Below are 25670 nucleotides of genomic sequence, written 5' to 3'. Positions count from 1 at the left end.
GCAGTTTGCTGTTGAAGGTTCAGCAGCTATAAAAGGACTGCTAAAGAAACAGGCTGACTCAAAATGCCAGCTGCTGTTGCTATTTAATTGGTGATATTCAGCATTTCAGGCTGAGAATTTATTCAGACGACATCGCAACTCAGCCGCTGAACGATGGGAATGTGTTGAGACTGGTCCTCTAGTGGAAGTTAAACATCGGTCAGGCTTTGCTGCTACTGGACAAAAGTCAGCATGAGATGCAGCTTTGCTAGAACTGTCCGGCCAAAGGTCAAAGGGGTCGCGTACGCATTACAATTGCATTGATCTGTATGTGTGTACGTGTGTGTGTGGTTTCTATGCTGCACCTGAAACGTGCCAAATCTAGAAGATCACTGTTGTGCTTGTGCCTGTGAGTGCGTCAGTACAGGCATGTGTGATCACTGGTGCTACATCTGACCATTTATCTTAGTATTTACCTTTAGACTGGCATTTATAGTGTTTTTCTAATCCCACAAACCACTCAAACCAGCTTCTCAAAGAAAACTAACATGCTTTGCTGCTGTGCTAATATCTGCAAGTGGCATCTACATCTATGTGTCCGTCAGGGTTTTTTTTTATTTTTTATTATTATTTAGGAATGTATCTCTTTAATTAGCTGGGAAAAATACGAGTTAAAACCAGCTGCCTGAAATCTGAAAACAAATGTTCTGGTCTGACTGTACCATGGTGGTGGCAGAAGCCATGAGAACCACTCAGAAATTCCCTGATGGGAAAAAAAACAAACAAAAAACACTTCTACAGTTTAGATTTTTATCAGCTGTTCAGCTAAAACAGTATATGCACACTGTGCAGTCACAAGCCTGCTGTTTTAAGGTTAAGCTTTTAAAAATAGATAGAAAATGAATTACAGAGTGCGTAAATCGGATGTGGACCAGGTTGTCTATTTTCCCTTTTCTTTTTTTCCCTCATTTTCGTTTCAGAAGTGTTTTGTTTTTTGTTTTTTTAGCTGAAACAGTGTACTGGTATTTTATACCTATTCTAAAACGATAAGGCATTTTACTTCTTTAAACATTAAAACATGGTTAGTTTTGATAAACAGTCTTGGACTGCTGTGGACTTTAAACCATAACAAGAACCTCCGTGAGCAGCAGATGCAGGCTGCTTAGTCATCACAGCTCCGTAGATATTCAAAGTGAGCTCAACAATTCACGCTTGTAAACAGCGGCGCACAAATCAGTCCCCACTCAAGGTCCACTTTAGGGACGCACAGATTGTGAAATTGTTGCTCAGAACAATAATTTGGCTGATGACAGGGTCCTTTGTTTGTTTGTTTGCTTTTTTGTTCGGATTTTATTTATACCAGCTTCTGAGGCAGGATAGCAGAGAAATCTTGTGCTGAGTGAACGCTCTCTGAACATTCGCCCAGCACAAAATGAATGTGACACAACACTGGTAAATGTCATCCTATTTGTCTTTAGGCCCACTGCAGTCTAGACAGCTTAGTTACAAACCTCACCTGCTGGAAACATGCAGACCTCTTATATCATATAACTTAACTCTGTGATACTGACACATTAATGTACATTTACTGGAAAAAAAAAAAAAGAATCTGCAGGCGTCTTTTTTGTATGTGTATGTTTATAACATAGTGGGGCTTAACGACACAAAAAAGTTGGGATGCTGTGTAAAGTAAAGACAGAATGTAATGATTTATAAATCTAATAACCATTTTAAGGAGAAAAAAAAAAATTAGGGCCATTCTGTATTTAATGGCAGCAATGTGTCTTAAAAGGAGAGCAACAAAAGGAAGAAAGCTAAAAAGCACCAGCTGGAGGAAGACTGCAGCTAATCAGGTTAATTGGCAACAGGTGAGTGATGTGGCTGGGCGCAAAAAGAGGAAGACTTTGAAGATCTCATCATCGACAGCGATTGCACGAATCTGGAGAAATCTCTGTGCGCAAGGCCCAAAATCAATATTCAGACAGCACTGCATTAAAAACAGATGAGCTCAGGAACACTTCACAGTGATTTCCATCCATAAATGCAGGTTAAAGCTCTACCACGCAGAAAAGAAGCTATATGTATTTAAATGTGAACATCAATGTTGAAAGGTATATTCAGGTTCTAGATTAACACGTGCTCTCCTCAAGATGAGGCTTTTCTTTCAGCTAATCTCTTGTATACTTCAACACGAAAATGAAAAATTGCACATTCCATTTATAACAAAAGCATGGCTTCATAACAGAAGAGTGTGGGAATGGCTGAACTGCAGTCCAGACCTTTGACCAGTATGTGTCTCATCATGAAACAAAAACAACACAGCAGATCCAGGAGTGTTGAGCAGCTGGAAGCCTCGATCGGACCTTCAGTCGCACAAAACTCCAGCAGCTGGTCTCGTCTGTTCCCAGATGTTTACAGGCTGCTGTTAAAAGAATCAGGGATGCTACACAGTAGTAAACAGGACCATTTCCCAACTTTATGAGTCATGCTGCTGCCATCAAATTCAAAATGACCATTTGATTTTCTCAAAGTCTGAGATCTGCAAATCATTGCATTCTGTTCTTACTTACATTTTACACAGCATCACTGCTTTTCTGGAATTGGGTTTCATCCACCCATCCATCCATGGATGGAATCATGTTTGTTCATATTTAAATCAATAGATTACAAACATACACATAAAGACATCTGCAGCTTCTCAGTTTTTTTTCCAGTGTATATGGGTTCTTCACATTTCAAGCAGATAAGGTTTCTAAACTAAAATCAAGACACTTCATACAGGGCAAACATGCCTGGGGTTTTCCCTCTGTAGAGTCTTTACACTAAAAAAATATAGAAAAATAAAGTCTTGAGATGACTGCTGTTGCGAATTATCTTTAAAAATTTAATTGAGTCAGAATTGAATTTTGCAATAAAAGAGTCCTGCTTGTTGATTTAATATACCCAGAGAAAAGAAGAGGATAAATGACCTGGTTAAAACATCTGACTGTTGTCATATTAATGTTATTACAGCTTTATCAGAGCTGTGAGGTACATTTGTGTCCTTTTCAACAGTAGATACCATTTTGCCCTAAAACTGATCAGGTAAATGAAGTATGATCAGAAAGCAGTAGGAAAAAGCAAACAGGGTTTTGTCCTTTTTTTTTTTAAACATTTTGCATGCTGTATTTGCCAAAATTACAACAGCAAGTTCAAGTATTTGATTAAATGGCATTTTCTCTGTCCGTATTTTAAAATAAATATAAAAGTCAAGATCCAAACTGCTACATGGCATCAGTTACTGAATTGGCTTACACGTTAACCGCAGCAAAACGGATCATTTCCACCAACTTTCCAGTCATTAAAAGAAATGATAGAAGAATTAAAAACAAATGCAGCTTAATGAGATGGCAGAACACAGCTGGGATCACGAAACAGTCATTCATTCATTTCGCTCTCATTCATGCACACATATCACATCTGTCTGCTGAACTTAAACACAGTCATTTCGCTTACAGTAGTTTTAATGTTGGATGAAAAAGAAAACAAAAACAATCAACAAGCATAGAAAATAAACGCAGCGTTATCTCACAATCACACGGGATGTCTGGTGTCCGCCACAACTTTCAAGCAACGCACGCACAGCCACGTCATTCGGTCGACGCGGCACAAACATCCTTTTATCCGTCAGCTTAAAAAAAAAAAAAAAAAAAAAAGCGAAAAAATTTCAATGAGCTTGCATAGGGAAGCGTACAAAAGAAATGAGGCAAGGGGGGGGGTGGTAAAAAGGTGCAGAGAGTTTTAAAAGTATGTACACGAGCAAAGAGATGTGCACCCTGTGTAGAGTCGACAAAACGACAAACTGAAGATAACCAAAAAAAAAAGGAAAACAACATAAAATCGAGGCTTGACGGGCCTCTGTGCAGTGAGCGCGTGGGGCTCGTTAGAGGAAAACCGGTGAGCCGGGGCCTTACGAAGACTGCAGCAGTTTTAAAAACGGGGTTAAGTAGGTTGGTACACCTGTGCGCGTCTACCCCCGTGAGGAGGTGAGGGTGACTCTGCAATTGGAGAAAGTCTTAAAGTGAGCTCTGACTCTGGGAGTTCTTGATGTTCTTAATCTCCAGCTCCAGCTGTTTGATGCGTACGTCCCTCTGGTTGAGGAGCTCCCTCAGCCGCCTGATTTCCTCCTGCTGCTTGTGGAACTTCAACCGCAGCTGTGGACAAACACACGCACGGGATAAGGAGTTAAATCACGGCTCTTGTGCCCACTGGAGACTCGGGGAACATGTCTGCCTCACTTTTAGGCTACAGGCTCAGTTAAACGTCTCTACTGCAAACTGCTGCCGTCAAGGTAAAACAAGCCTCGAGTGGAGAAAAACAATAACTAGTGACACATTCACAGTAAGTGGGGTTTTAACGCTGCGGGCGTGCAGTTTTCCACCTGTTTTTACCCCATCTTTATAATCAAAGATGTAACAGAAACCTGCTGAATCTGAATTTTATCAGTGCATCGTATTTCAAGATGGTACTTCAGTAAAAGCTTCTTTTAAATTTCACACCCGATGCCCTTCCTGATGCAAACTCCAAACGGATTAGTGCCTCCTCTTGTGATCTTGTGATAAGTAAATGTACTTAATATTTTCCACCACTCATTACTCATGATGGATTTAGTTTGTTGTGCCTCTTTGGCCTCACGTTAAAGCAGTCTGAACCTTCTGAGTGCCACGGCTTCTTCAGGTTTCCTAAAAGTAACTGCACAGGACCTAAAAACAGCTCAGTGTCTTTAGCGTACTTTCAGAATTTCTCCTCATTTGTGTATATATCTGTTTACTTGTAACAGTTTATCTTTTTCCAATGACACAACCTTAACTGAAGAATATCCTGGGACATGTACTCGACTTTCAGCGGATAAGTAACAAGTAGGACGCATTTCTATATTTCGAGTCCATTGTAAAGAATAACTGACTAGGATGCAACTAAATATAGCTCATATTGCTTTTACGTCTGCCTTTGTGTGTGTGTGTGAAAAAGCAAAACCATCCAGCACCTCATTCTCTGTTCTGGGAGGAGAGCAAAGCGTGGCATCTTCTCCGTTGGTGACGGGTGTCTGAATCCTGTCATCCACTGTGTGGCTGCTGTCCTCTTTGCTTTCTTTGGCTTCCAGTTGGTCCTGAATGTAAGCGAGCTGTAGCATGCACGGTCTGCCCTGAGACCTGCGAGTGTCTAGCGAGTTTTCCAGTGAGTTGCCCACTGCCTTCATGTCTGAGAAGGACTCTGCTATTTGACTTCCTGGCTTCAAAGACATTAGCAATGGACCTAGGAAACAAAGGATGCTGATCAGGGATTTAAACACTCATTAGACAAGCTAAAAGACTATTGAAAGGATATTTCATTTACCCACATACAGGTGAAGCACCGGAACATCAAAGGTGACAAATAAATGCAATTTCAGAGGCTACTGGACACAAACAGATCTCACGCACAATCTTTCTTTACTTCTAACCTTTGTCCATGCCACCGAGCCACTCCTCTGCAGTCAGAGCAGGCCTGTTTCCAGCCGTCATTGGATAGAGGTCCTCTTGGTACGACTCCGACTGGAGACACGTGCACGGCAGATTCAGAAAAACATTCAACATTAGGTCTGTGAAATGTGTTCAATTTGGATGTTTGTTTTACTTTGTGCAGTGGTGTCTGCCATTTTTTTGCAACACTTACCCTGCGGGGTACAATCATAGAAAGAGGCTCGATGCGACTCTTGATTGTCACCAGTTTGTAGAACCTGAAGATTTCACAGGAGCTCACATCGAGGCCTCGCTTCGGCATCACACCTGCAGGTTAACACACAGACGCACACAGATTGTATTCATTCTATTTTCAGCATCAATATTAGTCAAGGTAAGATGTACTGTATTTATATGGGGACTCAAATCTTATTTTTTAAAAACACACTTTCCTTCGTCACCAGGAAATTCACCTGGAGGCAGAGCAGCAGGCAGTTAAAGGTTAACCTGTATCAGAGTAACTTTATAAAGCAGAGCCACTACAAGTCCAATTCACTAAGTGCTTTGGGAATTTATAATATACATTTTAACCACAACAAACAGGTGAAATAACAAATCTAACAAGTGCACATGTGACTTTTTTGCTGCCTGTACACCTGACCTGAGCCACAACCCCTTCGATCAGCTGTTTTGGCTATGCAAATATTGGAGGCTTATTTGCACAGCAAATTTGCTTAAAGGTGCACAGTGTCATCACAGTAGGCGGAGTTTCCAAACAGGGTTCAACTGTCACGTCTTTTATTAACACTCACTTTAGGAAATAATGTGTCGGTGACATTAATAAAGTTTAAAATTGAGCGCGTGTTTATGTGCGTGTGTTCCTTACCCAGTCCTTTCTGAGGTAGTTGTGAGCGGTACTCTGTTAAGAAGTGAATGTATGGTTTTTCTGTGCTGATCTCATAGTACCTGATATTTCCGTCACCCTAAAAAGATAAAAAGCGTAAGTCTCTGTAACAGTAATAAAGAATATTTTCTGTATGAAGCTTTTAATATGATTGTTATGATTTGTTTTGTTTTTTTGTTTTTTTTAACATGTTTCAGAGTCCCACCTTCCCAGCAAGGTAGAGCATGTGTGTGTCGGGGTCGTAGAAAGGAAAAATGACCCCCGACGAACCGTCCAGGTTGTCTTCCAACAAAGGCGCGGACAGATCATCCTACAAACACACACGAGGATCAAAAACGTGTTAAAACACAAGACCTAAGCGGCGCTGATGTAAACAACATACAGAAAATATCAAAACACTGATTGAAATCCAATGCTCCCTAAGAAGCACTCTGCAGCGGCGAATTAAAAACACTGAGCGCTCAATCCCTAATCCGAGCTTTGCCTTAATCCTCCACCCACGATACGCTCTAAATCATCACAACACGCCGGCCTGGCACACCAACTATTACTACTACTAGACTACTATGTGTGATGAGACTGGGTGATGACATAATCGCGATGTGACAAATAACTTTGGCTCCACTTGAACACGGGAATCAGTGAGCTGCTCAGGTAAACGTGCAGGGTTGCTGAACTGGTGCATTTCATCCACTAGGTGGCAGAGTTGCACTTGTGACAGGCTCGAGAGGTGTTTGGTAGTGAAGGAAGTATTCTGAGATATCATTAATACAACAACAACTCTGACTTTACAAGAAAAAGAAATCCTCAGATGTTGTCAGAAAAACGCTACAAAAAAGGTTTCCTTGTGCAAAAAAGGTCAGAACATGAACCTGGCTGCACATCAGATAATTTCACAGGTAAGAAAACTTTATCTCAAAGCTCAGGGGTTTAAATGATGTAGGCCAGGAAATGAAGCTGCCCAAAGTCATGACCTCTCCAATGGTGACGTAATATGCTGACCATTACTTCACTCGTGTTACTATTAATACTCTGTAAGCTTAGATTTCACTTATTTGTGGCCCTTCTGTTGTTGCCAATTTCCAGATTTCTCCTCCTCCTGCAGTCCTGCTAAATTCCCTGGATATAAGTGTTCAATATATTAAACTTAGTACAAATTATTCACACCAGCCTGACTATTTTTTAGCCAAGACCGCCCCCAAGGAACAGGAGCTGAGCTCACAATTACAATTGTTTACACGAATGCTTGTGCTGCGATATTTATTATCCAGAGTCTGTCCTGTCTTTGCAAATCCTCGTCAGAATGATCCTAATTTGATCAGAAATATCTACAAGTTTAACAAGTAATCGATGTGAGGAGTGTCGACTGACAAAAAAAAAAAAAAAAAAAAAAAACACCCCCACCAGACATTTGCTGACATTAATGCTTTTCTTCATCAATTAGCTATTTCAATTAATATTCTATTAGTAATCATGTGTTCAATGTAAATAAACACGTGTGTGAGATCTCAAAAATGCCATTTTTACTATGAACATTTCTCTTTTTTCTCAACCTTTTGCTTTGCTACAAAAAACACAAAAGCTTTTTGTAAAATTGTGATATTTTGTTGCAAACGTCTTGCTGCATTGCTCTGTAACGTCTCTCACCTGATCCCACAGTGCTATCTGCCGATCATTGTAGCGCGACGTTCCCGACGTGAGAAGCATCTTGGTGTTTCCCAGGATCAGCACTTTACTGGCTCTGTGCGTCTTGCAGCTGCTTTCCTGCAAACGTGACACAGTACACATGACGTGCAGCATTAATCAATGAACCCTGATGAACATTTATGCCACTTATAAGTCATATAAAGAGGTTTGTGTTAAACCACTGGGATGTAATATGTGTAGGAGTTCCCTGACTGGGCAAAGGAAGCAAGAAAAGACTGATGAACAGTTTGTGAATCACTAGCTGGTGACCCGGTGGGCTGTGGGGCTACTCTGTTATCCAGGCCAGGCCAGAGGTATGAATTCTGGCCGTGTGGTGCTGGATGAGTGCCTGGGTGCCCACGCAGGGAGCGGAGGGGGCAGTAACAAGCAGGGAACTCCCACTTATGTAATATTTGCTGTGATGCTGCTGTGGACCAAATGCAGGCTTACAGTTCAATAACTTTCTTTTACAAATGAGAGCCAGTTTAGACAGATTGTCACGTGGACTTTACGCTGGTCTGAACTTCCTACTGTTAAACGATACCATTTGCAGCTTCTGACTGAGGTAATTAAGCTTAAGTCTGAGTCTTCCACCTAAAATCAAAGTGTTTAAATTCAGGTCACTTTCTGTTTTTCCCCCATTACAAAAAAAGGGAAGATAAGAGAAGTGCACACGTGCACACAGCAGTACCCGCAGCAGCGTTCCAGAGCGCGACTCCATCAGGCGGACTTTCCTGTCCTTGCAGGCGGTAGCAAGAAGACTTCCATCTGTATTGAAAGACATGGACAAGACAACATCTGGGTGGTGACTGATGGTCCGCACGGGATTCTTTATCACCGGCTCCGGACAGTCCAGGTTCCAGATCATTATCTGGAGGCGGAGAAACACACAGAGATCAACGCAGGTGGTTAGGCCAAGAAGTCAGACACATTAAAGGGTGGAAAGTAACTGGTGGTGTGCTACAAGTAAACCACTTTGTATCAAAAAACAACGATGCACTGACATCACGACATACGATTAAGCCGCTCAGAGGGCCGAGTAATTACAGAGAGTGGTACATAACGGTTGTGCGAATGGACATAACAGTGCTTACTTTGCTTATCTCAAAGGAATTTGTGCTATTGCACTCAGCTGTGTGGATGAAAAGAGGCAGAATTGTTTAAACATGGGAGGCCAGCATGTGTGCAAATACAGGCAGTAACTGGAGCACGTATCTCTGGAGTTAAGACATCGCACCTACGGCCCAAAACGATCTGAATACCTAGGCTAACAAACAAAGTGCTCGTGATGCTGTGTAATGCAATATCTGAAATCTTTACAGGTCAGTTCAGTGTGAACTGCAGGGCTGCACTGTGACAGATAAGTGCTCTCGGTTTAGGTCACAGTGCTTTCGGAGTTTATGCCTCGTTATCTTATTGTCTATAAATGACTCCAGGCTTGTGTAAGAGGTGGTGTGTGTGTGTGTGTGTGTGTGTGTGTGTGTGTGTGTGTGTGTGTGTGTGTGTGTGTGTGTGTGTGTGTGTGTTACCTGGTAGTCATAGGCAGTACTGAAGAGGATGTTGTTAGCAGTTGGGTGCCACTCGATGAGGCCCACTCTGCGACTGTGACCCTGGAGCTCCTTCCACGGTACTGTAATGTTTTTATACACACCATGAGGAGGGATTTCCCACACTTTAACCTACAAACACACACAAAGAGGACCAAATTGACGAAGATCCGAGCCAGAAACAAACCATCTCTTTCTCAATCCACAAAGAACAGCCAACAGAGAAAGACATTTAAAAGAAATAGCCTGAAACTAGGTTTTTTTCCTCTCTCTCTACAGTGATTTGTTCTGAGCATCTGCCAGGTCAGAGCTGAGGAATGTGAGGAATGACTTCTAGCTCCTTTCTGAAGGCTATAAAATGATCTCCCTGCTGCAACATGCTCAAATCCCATGAAAATGACAACACGTCAGTAAACCGCACTGAAAATGGACTCTGTGTGCGTTCCGGTGTACAAACCGTGGCGTCCTCGGAGCAGGAGGCGATGCAGCAGTCGTTGAAGGGATTCCATTTGATGTCTAACACATTGCCCCTGTGGCCCGACACTCGAGGTTGCTGAGGGTCCACTTTACCCGTCTGGCAAAATTTAAAACACAAAACATGGACATTAGGGAAAAATCACAATATTTTTCCTCTTGGAAACAAAAGTGAAACCACTAATCAGCTGCTCGCTACACTGTGGAATGAGAAATCCTTCTCCTCACATATCCTGTTATGAATAATCGGGCCCCATCTTATCTCACAGACGGACGGACGCCCTCTCTACTTTTAAAGCTTACAGTTAGGGCTGATTCAGGTGACCTTGAACTTTAGTTATGCTAAAATAGGCCTGGGCTGCTGAGGCCTCCCATGATGCCCTGTGTGTTCCTTGTTCACTCACCTTTTTTTTTTTCACCCTTGTTTATACACCACTTTGCATTTAATCATTAGTTATCATTAATCTCTCTGCGTGTCTTTTGTCCCATCTTTCTCTCCACACCCCCAGCTGCTCATGACAGATGGCTGCAACTCCCTGAGCCAGGTTCTGCTGGAGGTTTCTTCCTGTAAAAGGGGAGTTTTTCTTTCCCATGGTCACCAACTGCTTGCTCATAGGGAGATGTCTGATAGTTGGGGTTTCCTTTCTACTTTTGTAGGTTCTTTACTTTATAATATACAGCATCTTAAACACACACACACGTAACCTGATGTGCACTTCCTGAGAAATAATATAGGTCGGGTTGACGCAGCCCACAGTGACTTGAATGGCATGGAAAGTCGTAGTGTAGGGTTAAGAGGAGTTCCCGGTTAAGTTAGGATGCAGATTTCCCACAGAAGTCTACATCAAGCTTTATCCTTTATCTACAGTAACTGGCATGTAGTGACCATAACCCGAGCTGCACAGAACCAACATATAGGGGAAGGAAAGAGACGAAAAACAAAAAAGGCAGCCTATTTAAAAACATGCAAAATAACAATTTTGCACTATACTGTACATTAAAACAAACTGTGCCAGCAGTCCCCTGAAGTGCCCTTGAAGATTATGTTCGTAAAAATCACAGAACTGGTGTCTGTAATTTCAGAGTTTTTTTGTAGCTCAATCCAAGAAGTCGAGCTGCCCACATAAAAAGCAGTTTCCTTGACCTCTGTGCAGCCTTGTTACAGAGTTTGGAGAGCTCAGACTGCCTCTATATACTTCTAACAGCTGAACTTTTTCTTTTGGCCAATTGTGGGCAGCGATATAACCTATCGACGTTAAACTGAGTGAATGTATGATAGAATAACATTAGCATTCACCTGGAGTTGTATTTGTCGTCAGCCAGTGAATTCAACTGTTTTTGTTTGGGGGGGATTTTCTCTACCAACTCCTCTGGGAAAATATCGGGATTTAGCTGCTAAGTGATGCTAAATAGTTAAAACCTAAAACTGATGAGAAATGAGAACAAAACACGAACAACAAAAGCCCAGACAGGCACTAAAAGACGTAGACTTTTGCTCTAATCTGAGTGAAACTGCAGATTTGGCGTTAATATCTGCAGGTCTGCCTGTATAAACTTCTTCTTATGCACTGAGTGAATTTGGTGCTTATAAGTATTCCATCTATTTAGTCACAGCTCATCATAAACAGACTCATAATGGACAATTTAAAAAAAAGAAAAAGAAAAAAGAAATCAAACCAGGAGAGCCAACATTTCAGTCTGAGATGCTGCTGCATTATGCAGCTAAGTAATCTGTAATGTAGCAACTCCACACCAGATTTTTCTTTTTCCCTTTACTTTGAGACTTGTATCTTGTGGCTACAACCACACTCGAGTGACATCCCTTGAGGACGTTTATGAGAGCTGCCTCTGCAACCACCAAAGGTAAGTGAAAATTCCATCTAAACACGACGTGCTGACATGTGCAGGTTAGGGCGGGTATTTTCATTCAAGAAAAAAGCCAACTCTACATGACAACATGACAACTAACTACTCAGACTGAAGGTGGAATTACACTAACTGTTTTTAACAGACGCACACACACCCAATGATACTCGTACAACGCGGAAGATTTTCCGCCTCAACAAGCCGGCTAATTGTTCCATTCGTATAAGCCGAAGCTCCTTTAAACTGACATTCCTGCTCAATAATCTAGCCTGTAGGTGCGTAAGGTGTGTTTGAAACAAGAAAATGACGTAACCATTATTTAAACTTCCAGCGAGCCCAACGCATGCACGCAAAAAAGTATTACATCTGCTCCTGTTTTTATATGCATTAACTACTTTCTTCACAGAACAACAGCTCATCTGTAACAGGCAGAGGTGGGATGTGGAGGCGATTGAGGGGAGGGAGTGCTGAAATTTCACATCCTTTGAATAGTGAAACGGAGGGGAAGAGAGGGGTCAGAACGTGAGTTATGTCATTCCTAAGCTCCTATGCAACTCTTACCCATGCCAGGAGGATGGTGATAACTCAAACAGAGAGGCAAAGTAAAGAGAGGTGTGGAGCTTGATGAATCCCTCTGGACTGGAGATGTACAGAGAGACAGAGGATCTGTTTAGAACGTGAGGGCCGACTTTTATTTGGTCTGCTGTTGTGGCTGACATCAGCAGTGGATGTCATAACACGCATAAATCATGTGTGAAAGAGTGAAGGGGGAATGAGACAGACTAATGATGTGATATTTAGGTTGTAGCACATGAGCAGCCAGGGTTGTACTTTATTTAGAGATTCTTCAGGCTGTGTTAATGCTGAGCTATTTATAATCAGACCCAGGTGTGTATATCCATGCAGGGAGAACAAAAAAGAAGAAAGAGATGGTGAACAATTAGCAGAGACAATTCTGCCCTCCAAAACGTTCACTTTATCTGAGGTTAGAAGAAAAATGCTGAGAAGCAAGAGCTTTTTGGCTGATCTTTGCTCAAACATGTGCGAAATCTTTAGCGTGGTGAAAGTTCAGAAGGGCCATTTTGTTTTTGAATATATCTGTGAAACCAGAAAAGGAACAATCACGCGAATCCATTTTGAATATCACTACAGTCTATAGTGCTCTCAGAACAGTTTTTTCAATAAATTTGGATAATGCAACCCTTGTGCTCTCTTGGGAAACAAGTTAAAGGTTGAAGAAATTGATTTAAAAAAAATAAATGCAGACATCTGGGAAACCTTTTTAAAACTGCCTAAAAAATGAAGAAAAAGAAAGCGATGGAAAAATTGTTTGATTTTTTTTGTGTGGAAATCCTAATTTGTTTGATAAGGCCTCAATCACGCATGCCGGCGATCTCCTAGCAACCACCGGTTGCTAAAAAAAGAACTGTGCTTTCCTCAACTGGCTGCTGAGTGGTTGCTGAAGGTCACGTGCTGTTGCTAGGTGGCATTGGTCACAAAGAAAGTGCTGCACGAATTCCTTTAGTTACTAGCGTATTCCCACAGTCGCCTGTAGTTGCATAGAAGACGCAGACTCGTCTGCAACACTCTTCAACTACTCACCAAGCGGTAGTGAAACTGTGAAAATGTAACACAAACAGGAAATGCAGACCATGTCAAGTACCCTCTTTGTGACTGATCTCACCCAGCAACCACTTGCAAACCAGTTGGGGAATACACATTTTTCCCTAGCATTTGTTGCTTGCCAGGAGGGCCCTGACCTGTCTGTAGATCTGCATGTCTGAGGCCTTAGATATTAACAGCAATGTGACATGATGCTAAGGAAACAACTAATGCTCATACAGTTAATCCAGTGTCTTCTTTATTCTAATAACTGAGATCATGTTTGTTTGCTTTTGCCTTCAATTTATCAACAGTAAGAGATGAAGCTGTCTATGCCATTGCTAGTCAAAAGAAGCAATTTTTAAGAACCACATTAAAGTGAACTTTTTCACTTTATCTTCTGAGAAATGTGACAAGTTAAGAGACAAAATTTCTGCAGACCAACTACCTGTACACCTAAAATCTCTTCCATAATGTCACAACTTTTTGCTCACTGGTTTTTGTTTGATATATGGACTTCATCTATAACCCAGCCAAAAAACCCTCAGATTTGCTGAGATGTTTCATTGGGACAACAGCTGCCACTTAGAAATAAAGCAGACACACAGTATTTGAGTCATTCCTAACTTTGAGGAGTCAGAGGTGCTCAGTTTATGTCTTTTGTCTGACTGGAACAACACAAGTGGGAAAAAAAAAAATGGCACCTTATTCTTGTGTCTTCTCTGCATTATGAGGTAAATGCTGACATACTGCTCATGTCATGGCTCATGCCTGTGAACCTGATGCGAGGTACAGATACTCACATGATGGACAGACAGGACCAAGAAGGCCCCTCCTCCAGCACACTCAGTGATGACAGCCAGGAAACGTGGGTTGATCGCACAGAAGCTGTTGTCCTGCACACTGCGTGTGATTGGCACGCCATCAAAGCAGTTCTCCTTGGTGGCGGCCTTACCAAACACGTGGCGGAACTTGGAGCTGCGGTACTGAGGACGCCATGTCATCTGAGGGAAGGGCGAGGAGAAGAGAGGTCAGCCAAGGAGAGCCATCCATCGCACAGTTATGAAGACAGAGGATTTTATAGGCACTAAGCCTCCTGGTCCACGAGCACAGGAGGGTATTATTTAATGGTAGATGTAATACGACAGGGAACTGATAACAAAACTAACACTCGCTGCTCCATAAGAAGTACAAAATTAAAAAAAAACTCTTAGAGCGTTCGCCTTATCTCGTGCTTTGTGACACAGACCTTTCAGATCAAAGCAGCGATGGCTTCACTGGTAAACCATAAAACAATAAAAGCAGCACAGATTTTATTTCAGTATCAGAGGTGGTCAGCCACGTCTCAGATAAAAAGCATGACACAAAAACCAGCGTGTTAAAGTATAAACAATAAAATAAAAACATGTTCTGCAGGGTTACTGCAGCATCTATGGACCATCAAACAAACAGTAAAAGGGGGGTTAACTTAATTAAGGAATGACACCATATGCATCATGGCAGACGGATGTATGAAGGGTTGCTCTTTAACCAAAATGTAGTTCTCAAACTCACTGACAGAAAGTGTACACTAAACATCATCCAAAGGAATTAAAAACCGCTTTGAAGGTAGAAAAAAATTATTTTCTGTTGTAAACAACAAAAATGTTTTTACCTTAAATATCTGCTAATGACTTTTTTCTAACTTATGTGGGCCACTTTGCCCCTATTTAATATGAACTAGGTGCACATAGGTAGGAAAAGTGGGGTTAAAGATCAATAACATGAGCAAAGAGACAAGTCCACCAGGGAAGTCTGCTGTCTACAGTCCATGTAAGTATGCACCATCAGCTCTATCTATTCCAAAATATGTGCACTGACTTTATCACGTCCCAGGTCCCAGTCACGCAAGCCTACAGACTCGTTAACAACCAGTCGCTAGTGTAAAATGTGTATTCCCCGAATGGTTACAGTGGTTGGTGGCAATCATTGTTAAATCCATTGCTAAAACACTAAAACTCAAACAGGCCTATAGACCAGTCAGTGACCCCTTCACTCAACCACCAGTCACTATGGAAAAGTGTATACTCCTGGATCTATTGGGGAGTGGTGGCTCGAATTTGCTTGTGTGAAAATCACTGCACCAAAAACCTCCTTTTGGTCACTACCAGGTTACCAGGTTGCTAGTAGTTTGCATGGAAAAGAACAACTTGCAAATTACTCAGAGTGGTAGTGAAATGGAGACAGTTTCCCTTCAAAGAAAAAGCTGCACCTTTACCACTACAGCAGTAATGCACAAAGAGGTCAAACCATCTCTTTTTCCGGTTAGTATCACATTTTTTCAACTTTTACTGCTGCTTGCAGAGTAATGAGAGTATCTATTGGTGACCGTGGTATCCTGCCAGCAACTAAAGCGATCACATGGTGGGTTTTGGATCAGAACCCTCTATGCAACGAGGTAGCATGTTACTGTACTAAATTTAGTAATTATATTAATTACTATTACATTGTTACTTTCAAGGAATACCCATGTTTCCCTAGCGACCAGCAGTTACCGGGTAGATCACTGATTGGACTTGTGGCCTGTGCGACTGAGGCCTTAACGTAAAATGTCAAGTAGGACAAAGAGGGAAAATACTCAGGTCAACCTCAGGACACAAGCTGTCTCAAGCCAAAAGTGCATAACTTGTGGCGTTCCACAGGGTAGTATTTTAGTCCCATTTTTATTACCATTACGTGTTAATGATGTAGGTTTTGCTTGTTTTTATATGCCAATTATTCAGCGTTTCTTTTCCAAGGAGACTGTGGTTAAACAATTTCTGAGCAAACCGCCCGGCAGTAACTGGTAGATAACTTCTCACTTCATTTGGGAATAGGCTACAGTGCTTGGGTTCCATGTAATAAGTCAGCACAACGTATTAAATAATGATGTAATGAAACAAGTCCACAAACAGACACATCATCATTTTATTGTTTTTTGGCCATTTAAGGTCGGCGTACTTCTAGCGAGCATCCAAACTACAATATAAAAACAGTATGTAGTGCGTTGACAGTGAGTTGCTCTCCATGTTAGTACTTCAAAGCATCCAAGAAAGAGTTACATCTAAAAATAGATAAAGACACCACTGAGCTACTGAACATGAACGAAATGTATCAAGGTAGAAAATGTGAGCATCTTTGATCTATTTTAAGCATATCTGGTTTTATTTTTAGGCTTATAAAGCTAGTTATGAAAGGCTAACTTGAAGTGTGACAATCTACCTACTGGAAATGGTTGGGAGAACATTTTCACTTTTGTTCCATATGAGCTCATCTGTGTATATGTTGTGAATGACAATATCCGCAGTAAAGATTTTAATTGTATTTTGTATTTGTATCACATACAGATGCTTTTTCCTAACCAGTGTCATCAAAATGTATTACAGCTCTCAATAAAGTCTACTACACTTAATGTATAAGGAGTGAAAAACCTGCAATACTTCCCCAATCCGGACTCTCTTTTTAGCCGCTTCCCCTTAAGCCAGTCGATGCATATGTCATTATTGTGAGAGATAAGTGGCTCTGCTCCACTGGGACGAGGTCTGGCCAGCCAGCATGTCTGCTCTGCTGCTCTGGCTGGCTTTCCGCCTGCCTGCTGCATGGTCATTACTTATGAATTAGGGGTGGAGGCGGCTGATGGACAAGAACGCAAAAATGGATTCAACCAACAAAGTATAGTAAATGGAGAGAGCGATTAGAGGGCTACAGGAACATCGAAGAACAAGAACAAGAACAGTAGGAGGTGGAGGTATAAACCCATTACTGGTTTGTGTTTTCCTACAAATCGCACCTACAGCAAATCTTGTCACTGAAAACAGTGACATCATGCTCCTGTTTTATGTGGACTGCCCTCTGGTTTTTCACATGATGGCTAAATAAATACATGGTGAGCATGATGCAGGTGTGGCTGGAAAGAGGCCGAGGAAGGATTTAGACCAACAGAAAAAAAAAAAAAAAAAGTCAGGTTTAGAGAAAGCAAAAAGAAAGGAAAGAAGAATGCTACAGAGGTGTGGAGCATGACTTCATGGCTCAGTTTACCCTTCCACCTCTCACCTCCTAGCCCGAGGCCGTCACAGAGAGCCTCGTACTGCCACACGGGAACCTGAGAAGGATTTAAACTACTCAGGTGTTTAAGACTCTGATTGCCACTCAGGCGTTCATCAGTCACATCCATGACTGCGATTACCACAGTTACCTTGTCAGCAATTGCTGCAATAACAAAAACACATTTCGCTCATCCTCAACCTAAATGCTTAAAATAGAGTAACTTGAAAAATGGTGTCTCTTTTCTTTTGCTAAAGCTTCTCCTAAAATTGATCACAGATAAACTGATTCATCTAAAATATCCAGATTTTTCACAGGGCCACGTGATGCATCTTCAAATCCTATCCAGTTCAGTTTAATTTTTATTTTTTTTTTATTATAGCAGATGCCAAAAAAAAAAAAAAAAAAGAAAAAAAAAAGCAACAAATCTGGAAGATACTTGAACAAGCAAGTCTGAAGTCTGAGTCTGCAGCTGTGAGGGCAGCTGTGAGGCGTTACTTTAATAATAAAAATAATAATGGATTGCATTTATATAGCGCTTTTCAAGGAACCCAAAGCGCTTTTTACAATTCCACTATTCATGCACTCTCACATTCACACACTGGTGGAGGCAAGCTACGGTTGTAGCCACAGCTGCCCTGGGGCAGACTGCCATATCGCGCCATCGGCCCCTCTGGCCAACACCAGTAGGCAGCAGGTGAAGTGTCTTGCCCAAGGACACAACGACCAGGACAGAGAGCCCAGGGACAGACCCCCTGAGCCACGGTCGCCCTCACTTTAGTTCATATGCTAAAATGCAAGAGCAGATGCTATATGGCTTACACACACAGGGAGTATAAAAATGCTGAAATATTTTAAAGCAAAATAAAGCAAGAGGCTCTTCATAAAATTGTGACCATGTGAGATATACATTTTGGACCAAATTTAATCCAGAAACACCTCCTGGTTTTGATAGAAAAGCCGTGAACACCCACAAAAATTTGATGCCAGTCCACTCACTGGAATAACGGTTAACATACAGTACATGTCTAAAATTAACTGTAATATAAAAAAAATGAATGGAAACCATCTTACAAGGGCCTTTAATTAAACCAGTAGGATTATTTTACTATTACCGTTCCCTGCTGTGCACTCCCCTCACTCAATCTGACCGCTGCCTCTGAAGACGAGCCCGGGTAATGCATCCGTCAGCCAGCCTGAACTACACACTCGACCTGTTCGTAAAGCGTGTGCAAAAGTGCGATTGTCGCTCAGCTCATCATGGAAAAATGACTCAGCCCCACCATACCAACGCATGATGCTCAACTAGCCCCTTTGACAAAACCCACATTTTTCATTTCGAGCAGTGACTGTATTAAAAAAAACAACAACCCTGAAACATTATTTTTGGTGGAGCTATAATTTCAGATCATGTGTATTCGTTTATGGCTGTGCTACAGTATTGTTTGATCCATTTGTGTTGTTGGTAAAATGACACATCATGAGACTGAGAAAAGAGAAGAAGAAAAAACAAAAAACAAAAAAAACAGGGCTGGTGGACTGACGGTTTAAAAATTAGCCCATGTTTGGGGGCTAATGCTCAGGTCCTGCTCTACTCTACTATACAAATGTCATTTTAGCCCATTGTTAGGTGGGTGCCAAGAAATCATGGTGTCATAATACATTAAATATAATCATATTATTCAAATTTTGTGGATATAAATTAGAGGTGACTGTTGTAAGATGTGTGTTAACTCCTGATCACGTAGTAGGTTCACAGACAGAGATTTGGTGTATTAATATCAGATACTGTAATCAAATCACTTAAAAAAAAATATACATATTTTGCAAGTTAATTTTGCTGTAGGTCGTGTACACTGTGCTACAGTGTGAGTTAAGTAACTTCTAAAACTGCTAGTTGAAAGTTGTTCCCCACACACTGTAATAACTTTAAAAAACAACATTTGTATAGTTATAGTTCCATGTTAAACTTCAATGTTACGCTAAAGCTAAGCAAACTCTATCTGGACTAAAAGTATGGACTGCTTAAAGTAGTTTAAATATTAAATTAAGTTGAAACACTGAAAACATGACAGATGGCGCCGCTAAAGCTTATCTTACAGATTTGTTGATGTCTGAAGGTGGAAGCTTAGTTTTGAAAACAAATTCATGGTGATTATCAGGTTTTTATGACATCTATTCTGCTCTATCTGCTCCGTAACAAAAAACCTGTTAACTTCCTTGCTGGAAGTTAAATAAACCTAACTGTAAATATGCCAGACAGCCATAAAGGTGTGAGGGGAATTCAGTCATAGAACTGTTACAGAGTTTAAAATAGTTTAAAAAAAAAAAAAAGTATATATCCTTATTTTAAAATAAGATTATGGCAACAAGACGTATCCAAAAAAACTTTACAAAAAAATATTGGAGTTTGCATTTTCCAGTGCAAAAGATTTTTGCACGGTTTGCAATAATCAATTAACCAGATTGTTCACAAAGGGTCTCCAAACCTCTTCAAATGTTGAAGTCTGTCTTTCATCAAACCATTTCTTCTTTCTAGTGGATGGTTTGGCATCATTCGCCCTTCTAACTGAGGTTTCTGATGCACATTTTTAGCAAAAGACTGAATGCATCAGTTGGCGAGCGAGCTACACACAATTACAACCCGGACCACATCTGGACTGCTGTAATCAGCGTTCATGTATTGCTGAGGCTTACAAGACCAGAGGGAGAAGCTTCCAGGGCCGACAGCTAGGACATCTTGTCGCGTCTAAAGCGGGTTGTAATCAGGCCGGTGGCAGCTTTCTTTCAGCTGCGTCTTGGAGCAGGTACGCAGCAGGCTGCCGGGTGGTGGGCGGCCTGTCTTTTGCTCTTCACAGAACTGATGATGGAAACACTATTCTGGCTATTTTTACTGTGGCTTCTTACTGATCAAAAGGCAACCAGGCATGCTAACTGACAGCGGGAAAATGATTTTATTCATCAGGACTTCTGTGACAGGCTTTATGTCTGGCAAAATAAAAAAAAGAAAAATAAAAGAAAAAAATAAAAAAAAAAGAGAGGAGATGCAGTCTTTTTTGTCAGAGGGAAATTTATTTTAGTCTGTGAGCAGGGAGTCACAGCGGTAACCGCATTAAGGGGGCTGTAAAAACAGTCATGAAACTAAACTGAAAACACAGATATGACTCTTTAAAAAAAAGATATATTGTACATCTGGTTTGTTCTGCCTGAGTTCTTTGTAGGTCTGTAGTTGTGTATACATCCTCTCCTAGAGACTGCCTTTTAAGCACCTTGTAAGTCATAACCACGTAGACTAGCAGCCACTCCTTTCTTTGACTAGCTTGGCACTGAGGGAGGGGTTTCACAGTTCAAAGTTCACTTATTGGTGCCCAGCCTCTAGCCTCCAAAATTCCTATGAGTATGAAATCAATTCCTCCCCTCTGCTGTCAGCAGTAATTCTCATCGAAACACGGTGAATCTTAAGAAAAAGAAGAAAAACAAGCGGGCACGAGCGCTGGCTTCTCAAACTGCAGATGTCGTGTTTTGTAAACGCTCAGAGTGAAATTCAAGACGAGGTATGTACAGGTGTGAGCACATGGCACACACAGACACGCGCGCACACACACTGAATCACTGTGTGCGCACGACTGAGCGACAAACACCTCCCTTTGTTTAGACTAGGTGATATCATACACAGATGACAGCTTACAACCTCTCTCCTGTAATAGGATAACAGCCACAGTGATAATCCTGGAGCCGCTTCAATGCAATGGAGCGCACATGTGAGCAAGTATGAAAAGATGGGCCAGGATATGTCCGCCTGCCTCGCTGTGTTTACCTGGAGATATCCTCACAAACACACACACACACACACACACACACACACGCACACACACACGCGCACTTAACAATGGCGCACCACTATCTCCAAACCATCTCAGTTTCTCTTTCATCAAAACTGTGTCTGACCTCCCAGCACGATTTATGGATACTTTGGACGCCAGGTACGTTCAGAGTCCTTTTCTCCTGGCGAGCAGTTTTACAGGTGTATGAACTCACGTAGAGACAAGAGTGAACTAATGATTAACGTATACGGTATTCGGATGAACAGGGCGTGGATGGTCCGACTGAGAGCTCAAAAAACAGGGCAAAAAAAAAAAAAACCAGATTAATAGGAGTTTCGTTGTAGGGTTTCCATTATTTGAATTCAAAATATTGACAGAAATGGAGCTGATGTGGCAATGAGATCCACTTTTCCCATTTTTTTTTTTTTTACACCTCACCCATTTTTGTGAAAGTATCCCCCCCCTCTTCCCCTCTCTTACCCCCACCCCCAGCCTTGTTCTTCTGGAGGTTTCTTCCTGTTAAAAAGGACTTCTTCCTTCCCGGTGTTGCCAAATGCTTGCTCATAGGGGGTCATTTGATTGTTGGTGTTTTCTCCATTTTATTGTGTCTTTACCTTACAATAAAAAGCACCTTGAAGTGAGCGTTTATGTGATTTGGTGTAAGATTGAATCGAACATGGAGAGCTTGTGTGTTGTTCTGCAGTTTTCTGGTAATCTTTTTGCAGTTACGATAACCCTGCACTTTGAGAAAACAGCCGCTGTGCTAAAATGAAGGTCAAGAGACAAACTTGATTATCAGACAGATCTGGTTATCTGTTCTTTAGGTTATAAAAACTTAAATGCAACCAAACACCTCCCACTGATCCTGGACTGCCGGTAAAATTGCAAGTGCGTGTATTTTGCGTTTGTGTGCGTGTCAAAGAAGAAAGCCTCCGTAAATAAATGGTGCTTTTTCAGTCCTGTCGACCACTCAAAGCACTTTGCACTCCAATCTGCATACACAGCACTTCTCTATCACTAATCCATACTGATGAAGGAAGTCTTTAGGGTCAGTAACTCACCCAGGGATACTTTGGAAGGTTGGTGGGTCGATCCCAGGCTCCCGTAGTCCTGATACAACTTCTCCCGAAGTAATCAGTTTGAAATCCATGTTTACACTTTCAGGACTTTTTTTCTTTTTATCCTACCTTCAGAGTTCAGGGTTTGTTTAAAACGTGGAAAGAAGACGTGAGATGCTATCACTGATAGAAAATAAGACCAAAACTGTAACTCTCTAAAGTGACAGTGCAAAGATGAAGCAAAACAAACTCCACCCAGCCACGTATCCAGACATCATAGTGAGCAGGTACTGCATTAACACAAGTCTGCCCTTAAGAGTTTTCCATTAGTTCCCGGCTGGAGAGAGTGCACACAGCTCACGCGGTGAACATCCATTAGCTCCTGAAGGACATCCATATGTAACGTAATTTGCAAGACAATAAGATACAAATCACGGCGCACTTATTTCCTAAGAAGACTCACTATAAGCTGAAACAAGACATGAGATGATGACACAATCAGACGGTCAGGGTTTCACCACAAATCAACAAGCAAAGTTTCCTAAGAACTCCCCGAAATGTTTGATCGTATCCCAGCCGAGTCTTACAGTTTCCCCACTCGGGACACTCGTGTGAATAAATCAGGACTGCCGGCTTAATGAAAAGACCTCAAAAAGACTGAAGTCCAAACCAGAAGACGCATATTTCAGTGAATGGGAGTGTTTTGAATCTGTGAGCTGAAATAACTTTACTGGGATGTTAGCTGCTGATGATGATGTCATTTTTACAACAACTCTGGGACAGCTTCTGACTTTTTTTTTTAATCCTCAGCAAAAAACTGAAAATATCTCCACACTTACGGTAGCAAATGAGAGCTTACATGTCCGATCTCGGGGCTGTAGGATAATTTACTAAAAGAGCACAAGTGCAGTCACATTAAATGTGAGCTGCTGAGGAAATTCAGATTCAGAGTCAGTCTGCAGAACGGTTTTTGTTTCATCTTGTTTAAGCCTGTCTTATGGATGTGCACTCAACAGTCCTGAGTTTAAAGCTTCGGGGGGAAATAGCGAGCATGCACACACACACACACGCATGGAGGTCTAAAGAATAAAATGGAGATCAATAAGCGAATGTCAAACTGCAGAGACCGATCAGAGGGAGCAACACCCACATGGAGGGACAACACGGAAGAAAAAGGCTCACTTGAGTCAGGGGGAGAACGAAGGAGGTGAGGTGGGAGTTCAGCAGTACTCACCCTGTCAAGTAAGTTGTCACTGGTGGAAGAAGCAGCACCAGCAGCAGGGAAGAGGGAAACAGTTGATCTCTGTCTTCAGTGACAAGCCAAATCAGAAAAAGAAAAACAAACAAAACAAAAAAAAAACAAAACTACAATCACTTCTTTTTCTTTATCCTAGCTTCATGGACCAGTGCTGCTGCTGTTGTGATTACTTTCCCCACACGCGTGTGAACATAAACACACCACGAAACCCAGTCCAAAAAGATCTTACAGTCCCTCCTGCACTCAAGCTCTTCTTCTTTGATGTGCACAATCAACACAAGCAGTCAAGTCAGCGGCGACAGACAGTATGTGTGTGTGCACCATGAAGCCCAGAGCGTGTGTGAACAAGCAAGAAGCGAGCGCAGGAGTGTGTACACTCCCCGAGAGGGAGGTGACTGCACAGAGAGAGAGAGAGCGAGGGGGAGTGAGAGACAGCAGGTAATCTCACTCCCTCTCCTTCCTCGAGTGCCACTCCCTCCAGTCACTCCTCCGCAGCGTTTGCTCAATCAGGATTTCTCACTCTCGTAACTGCAAACGCTCATCTTTAACCCTGTTGCTCAATATAAAAAAAGAAACGATCTACTCGCCAGATTTGTTTTGTTTACATGTAAAGGTAGTGAAACAACATGTATATGTGGATTCCTAGAAACTCTGACCGGAGTATCTCTGAGACGAGGCTCGGTTCAGACACAAGTGATTCAAAGTTCTTCAGAAAAAACGCGCTTGGCAGGTCCAACTTGACTAAAAACTCCGTAAAGGAAATACAATGAAAGCAGGTGGTGAAAACGTCCATACGGCTGAGGGGTTTAAAATAAGCATGACTGTAGGAATACTTTCACCAAATGTCTTTGCAAAGGGAGCCTAAAAAGAACAGATAATATTTTTAGGAAGTGGTTTGCTCAAGCATGAGGAACTGAGCCATACTCGCTGACAGCAGTTATTTTTAAACTGTGACCAAATTTCCCTGCAATGTTTTCTCCAGGTTCAGGTTTACTTGTGATTGTTTTCAGTCTTGCTGCAATTTACAGATGTTCACTAAAAGCCTCACAGGCAGGTAGTCGGTGCTCTAGACTGAACAACCTTTAGCCAAAATATGAGAACCGCTAATCCAAACTAAGACAAACTGGATGCTCCACCTATTCGGATCACGAGTACTACTACAGTGTAGTACACGAATACTACACGAGTTAGTTGGAAGCAGATCAGTGGCAATGCTAGTAAGCAACTAGCTAGCCAATTAAACACATTTTGCTAGAGTTTCCAAGTTTAAAGATACCATTCCTTGAAATGGGGGGGGGGGAAAAAAGCATGATAAATGCATACCAAACTATGATAAACTGGAAGCTCCACCTATTCGGATCACGAGTACTACTCCGAGTTAGTTGGAAGCAGATCAGTGGAACAGTTGCTGAGAAAACTGAAGCACCGACTGGAAAATCCGAATTTAGGGTAGGAGTAGTTTCTGCCCTTACATTTTACTGGCAAATATTGTTGACATCTTCGTGAAAAAATATTTTTAAAAATGATTTTATTGTCCTGTATACGGCAAACAGGAGCTGGAAAGCTTCACATTTCAGAAGATGGAAGAAGTAAATATGTGGAATTTGATCATAATATACTAATTAGCTTTTAATCAGCTGGTCGATTGATCCAAGTCACATTTTTAGTGGTGATTCCCAAAGACATATTAGCTGAAAGCCTGGAATATTTGGGCATGGTGTGCAGTACATCCTTAAAAACAACTGTGCAAACAGAGCAAGTGGAGGAAAACAGGAGAAGTGGCAAACCTAAAACAAAACCAACAGTATCTGAAAGTCATGTCTTTAAGGAATAGGACATAATCTGGCAAAGATCTGACACAGGACCTAAGAGATGCTTCTGTACCTTCAGTTCATCCATCTACTGTATGGGATCATCTTGACAGAGAACA

General features: G+C 41.6%; 1 protein-coding gene across 2 annotated transcripts in view; it reads right to left on the bottom strand.

Moving 5' to 3' along the window:
* Positions 1-580: 580 nt before the first annotated feature.
* The window catches only part of LOC120728791 (coronin-2B-like), a 45490-nt gene continuing 20400 nt past the window's right edge, over positions 581-25670 (bottom strand). The window contains exons 1-12 of one of the 2 annotated variants that reach the window (XM_040023956.1): positions 23717-24884; positions 14342-14542; positions 10054-10170; positions 9579-9728; positions 8741-8920; positions 8011-8127; positions 6569-6673; positions 6346-6442; positions 5674-5786; positions 5462-5552; positions 5006-5274; positions 581-4172 (exon numbers count right to left, since the gene is read on the bottom strand). In XM_040023956.1, the coding sequence (XP_039879890.1) occupies positions 4035-4172; positions 5006-5274; positions 5462-5552; positions 5674-5786; positions 6346-6442; positions 6569-6673; positions 8011-8127; positions 8741-8920; positions 9579-9728; positions 10054-10170; positions 14342-14542 (1578 nt within the window). In that variant the 5' untranslated portion in view covers positions 23717-24884 and the 3' untranslated portion in view covers positions 581-4034. Of the gene's footprint in view, positions 4173-5005; positions 5275-5461; positions 5553-5673; positions 5787-6345; positions 6443-6568; positions 6674-8010; positions 8128-8740; positions 8921-9578; positions 9729-10053; positions 10171-14341; positions 14543-23716; positions 24885-25670 lie in introns of those variants that run through there. The other variant, XM_040023955.1, reaches the window with a different exon arrangement.

Source organism: Simochromis diagramma, unplaced genomic scaffold (assembly GCF_900408965.1).
Source record: "Simochromis diagramma unplaced genomic scaffold, fSimDia1.1 OVJJ01000302.1, whole genome shotgun sequence".
Classification (NCBI taxonomy): domain Eukaryota; kingdom Metazoa; phylum Chordata; class Actinopteri; order Cichliformes; family Cichlidae; genus Simochromis; species Simochromis diagramma.
The sequence above is the reverse complement of the archived record's forward strand: the minus strand, read 5'-3'. Positions and strand labels throughout refer to the sequence as shown.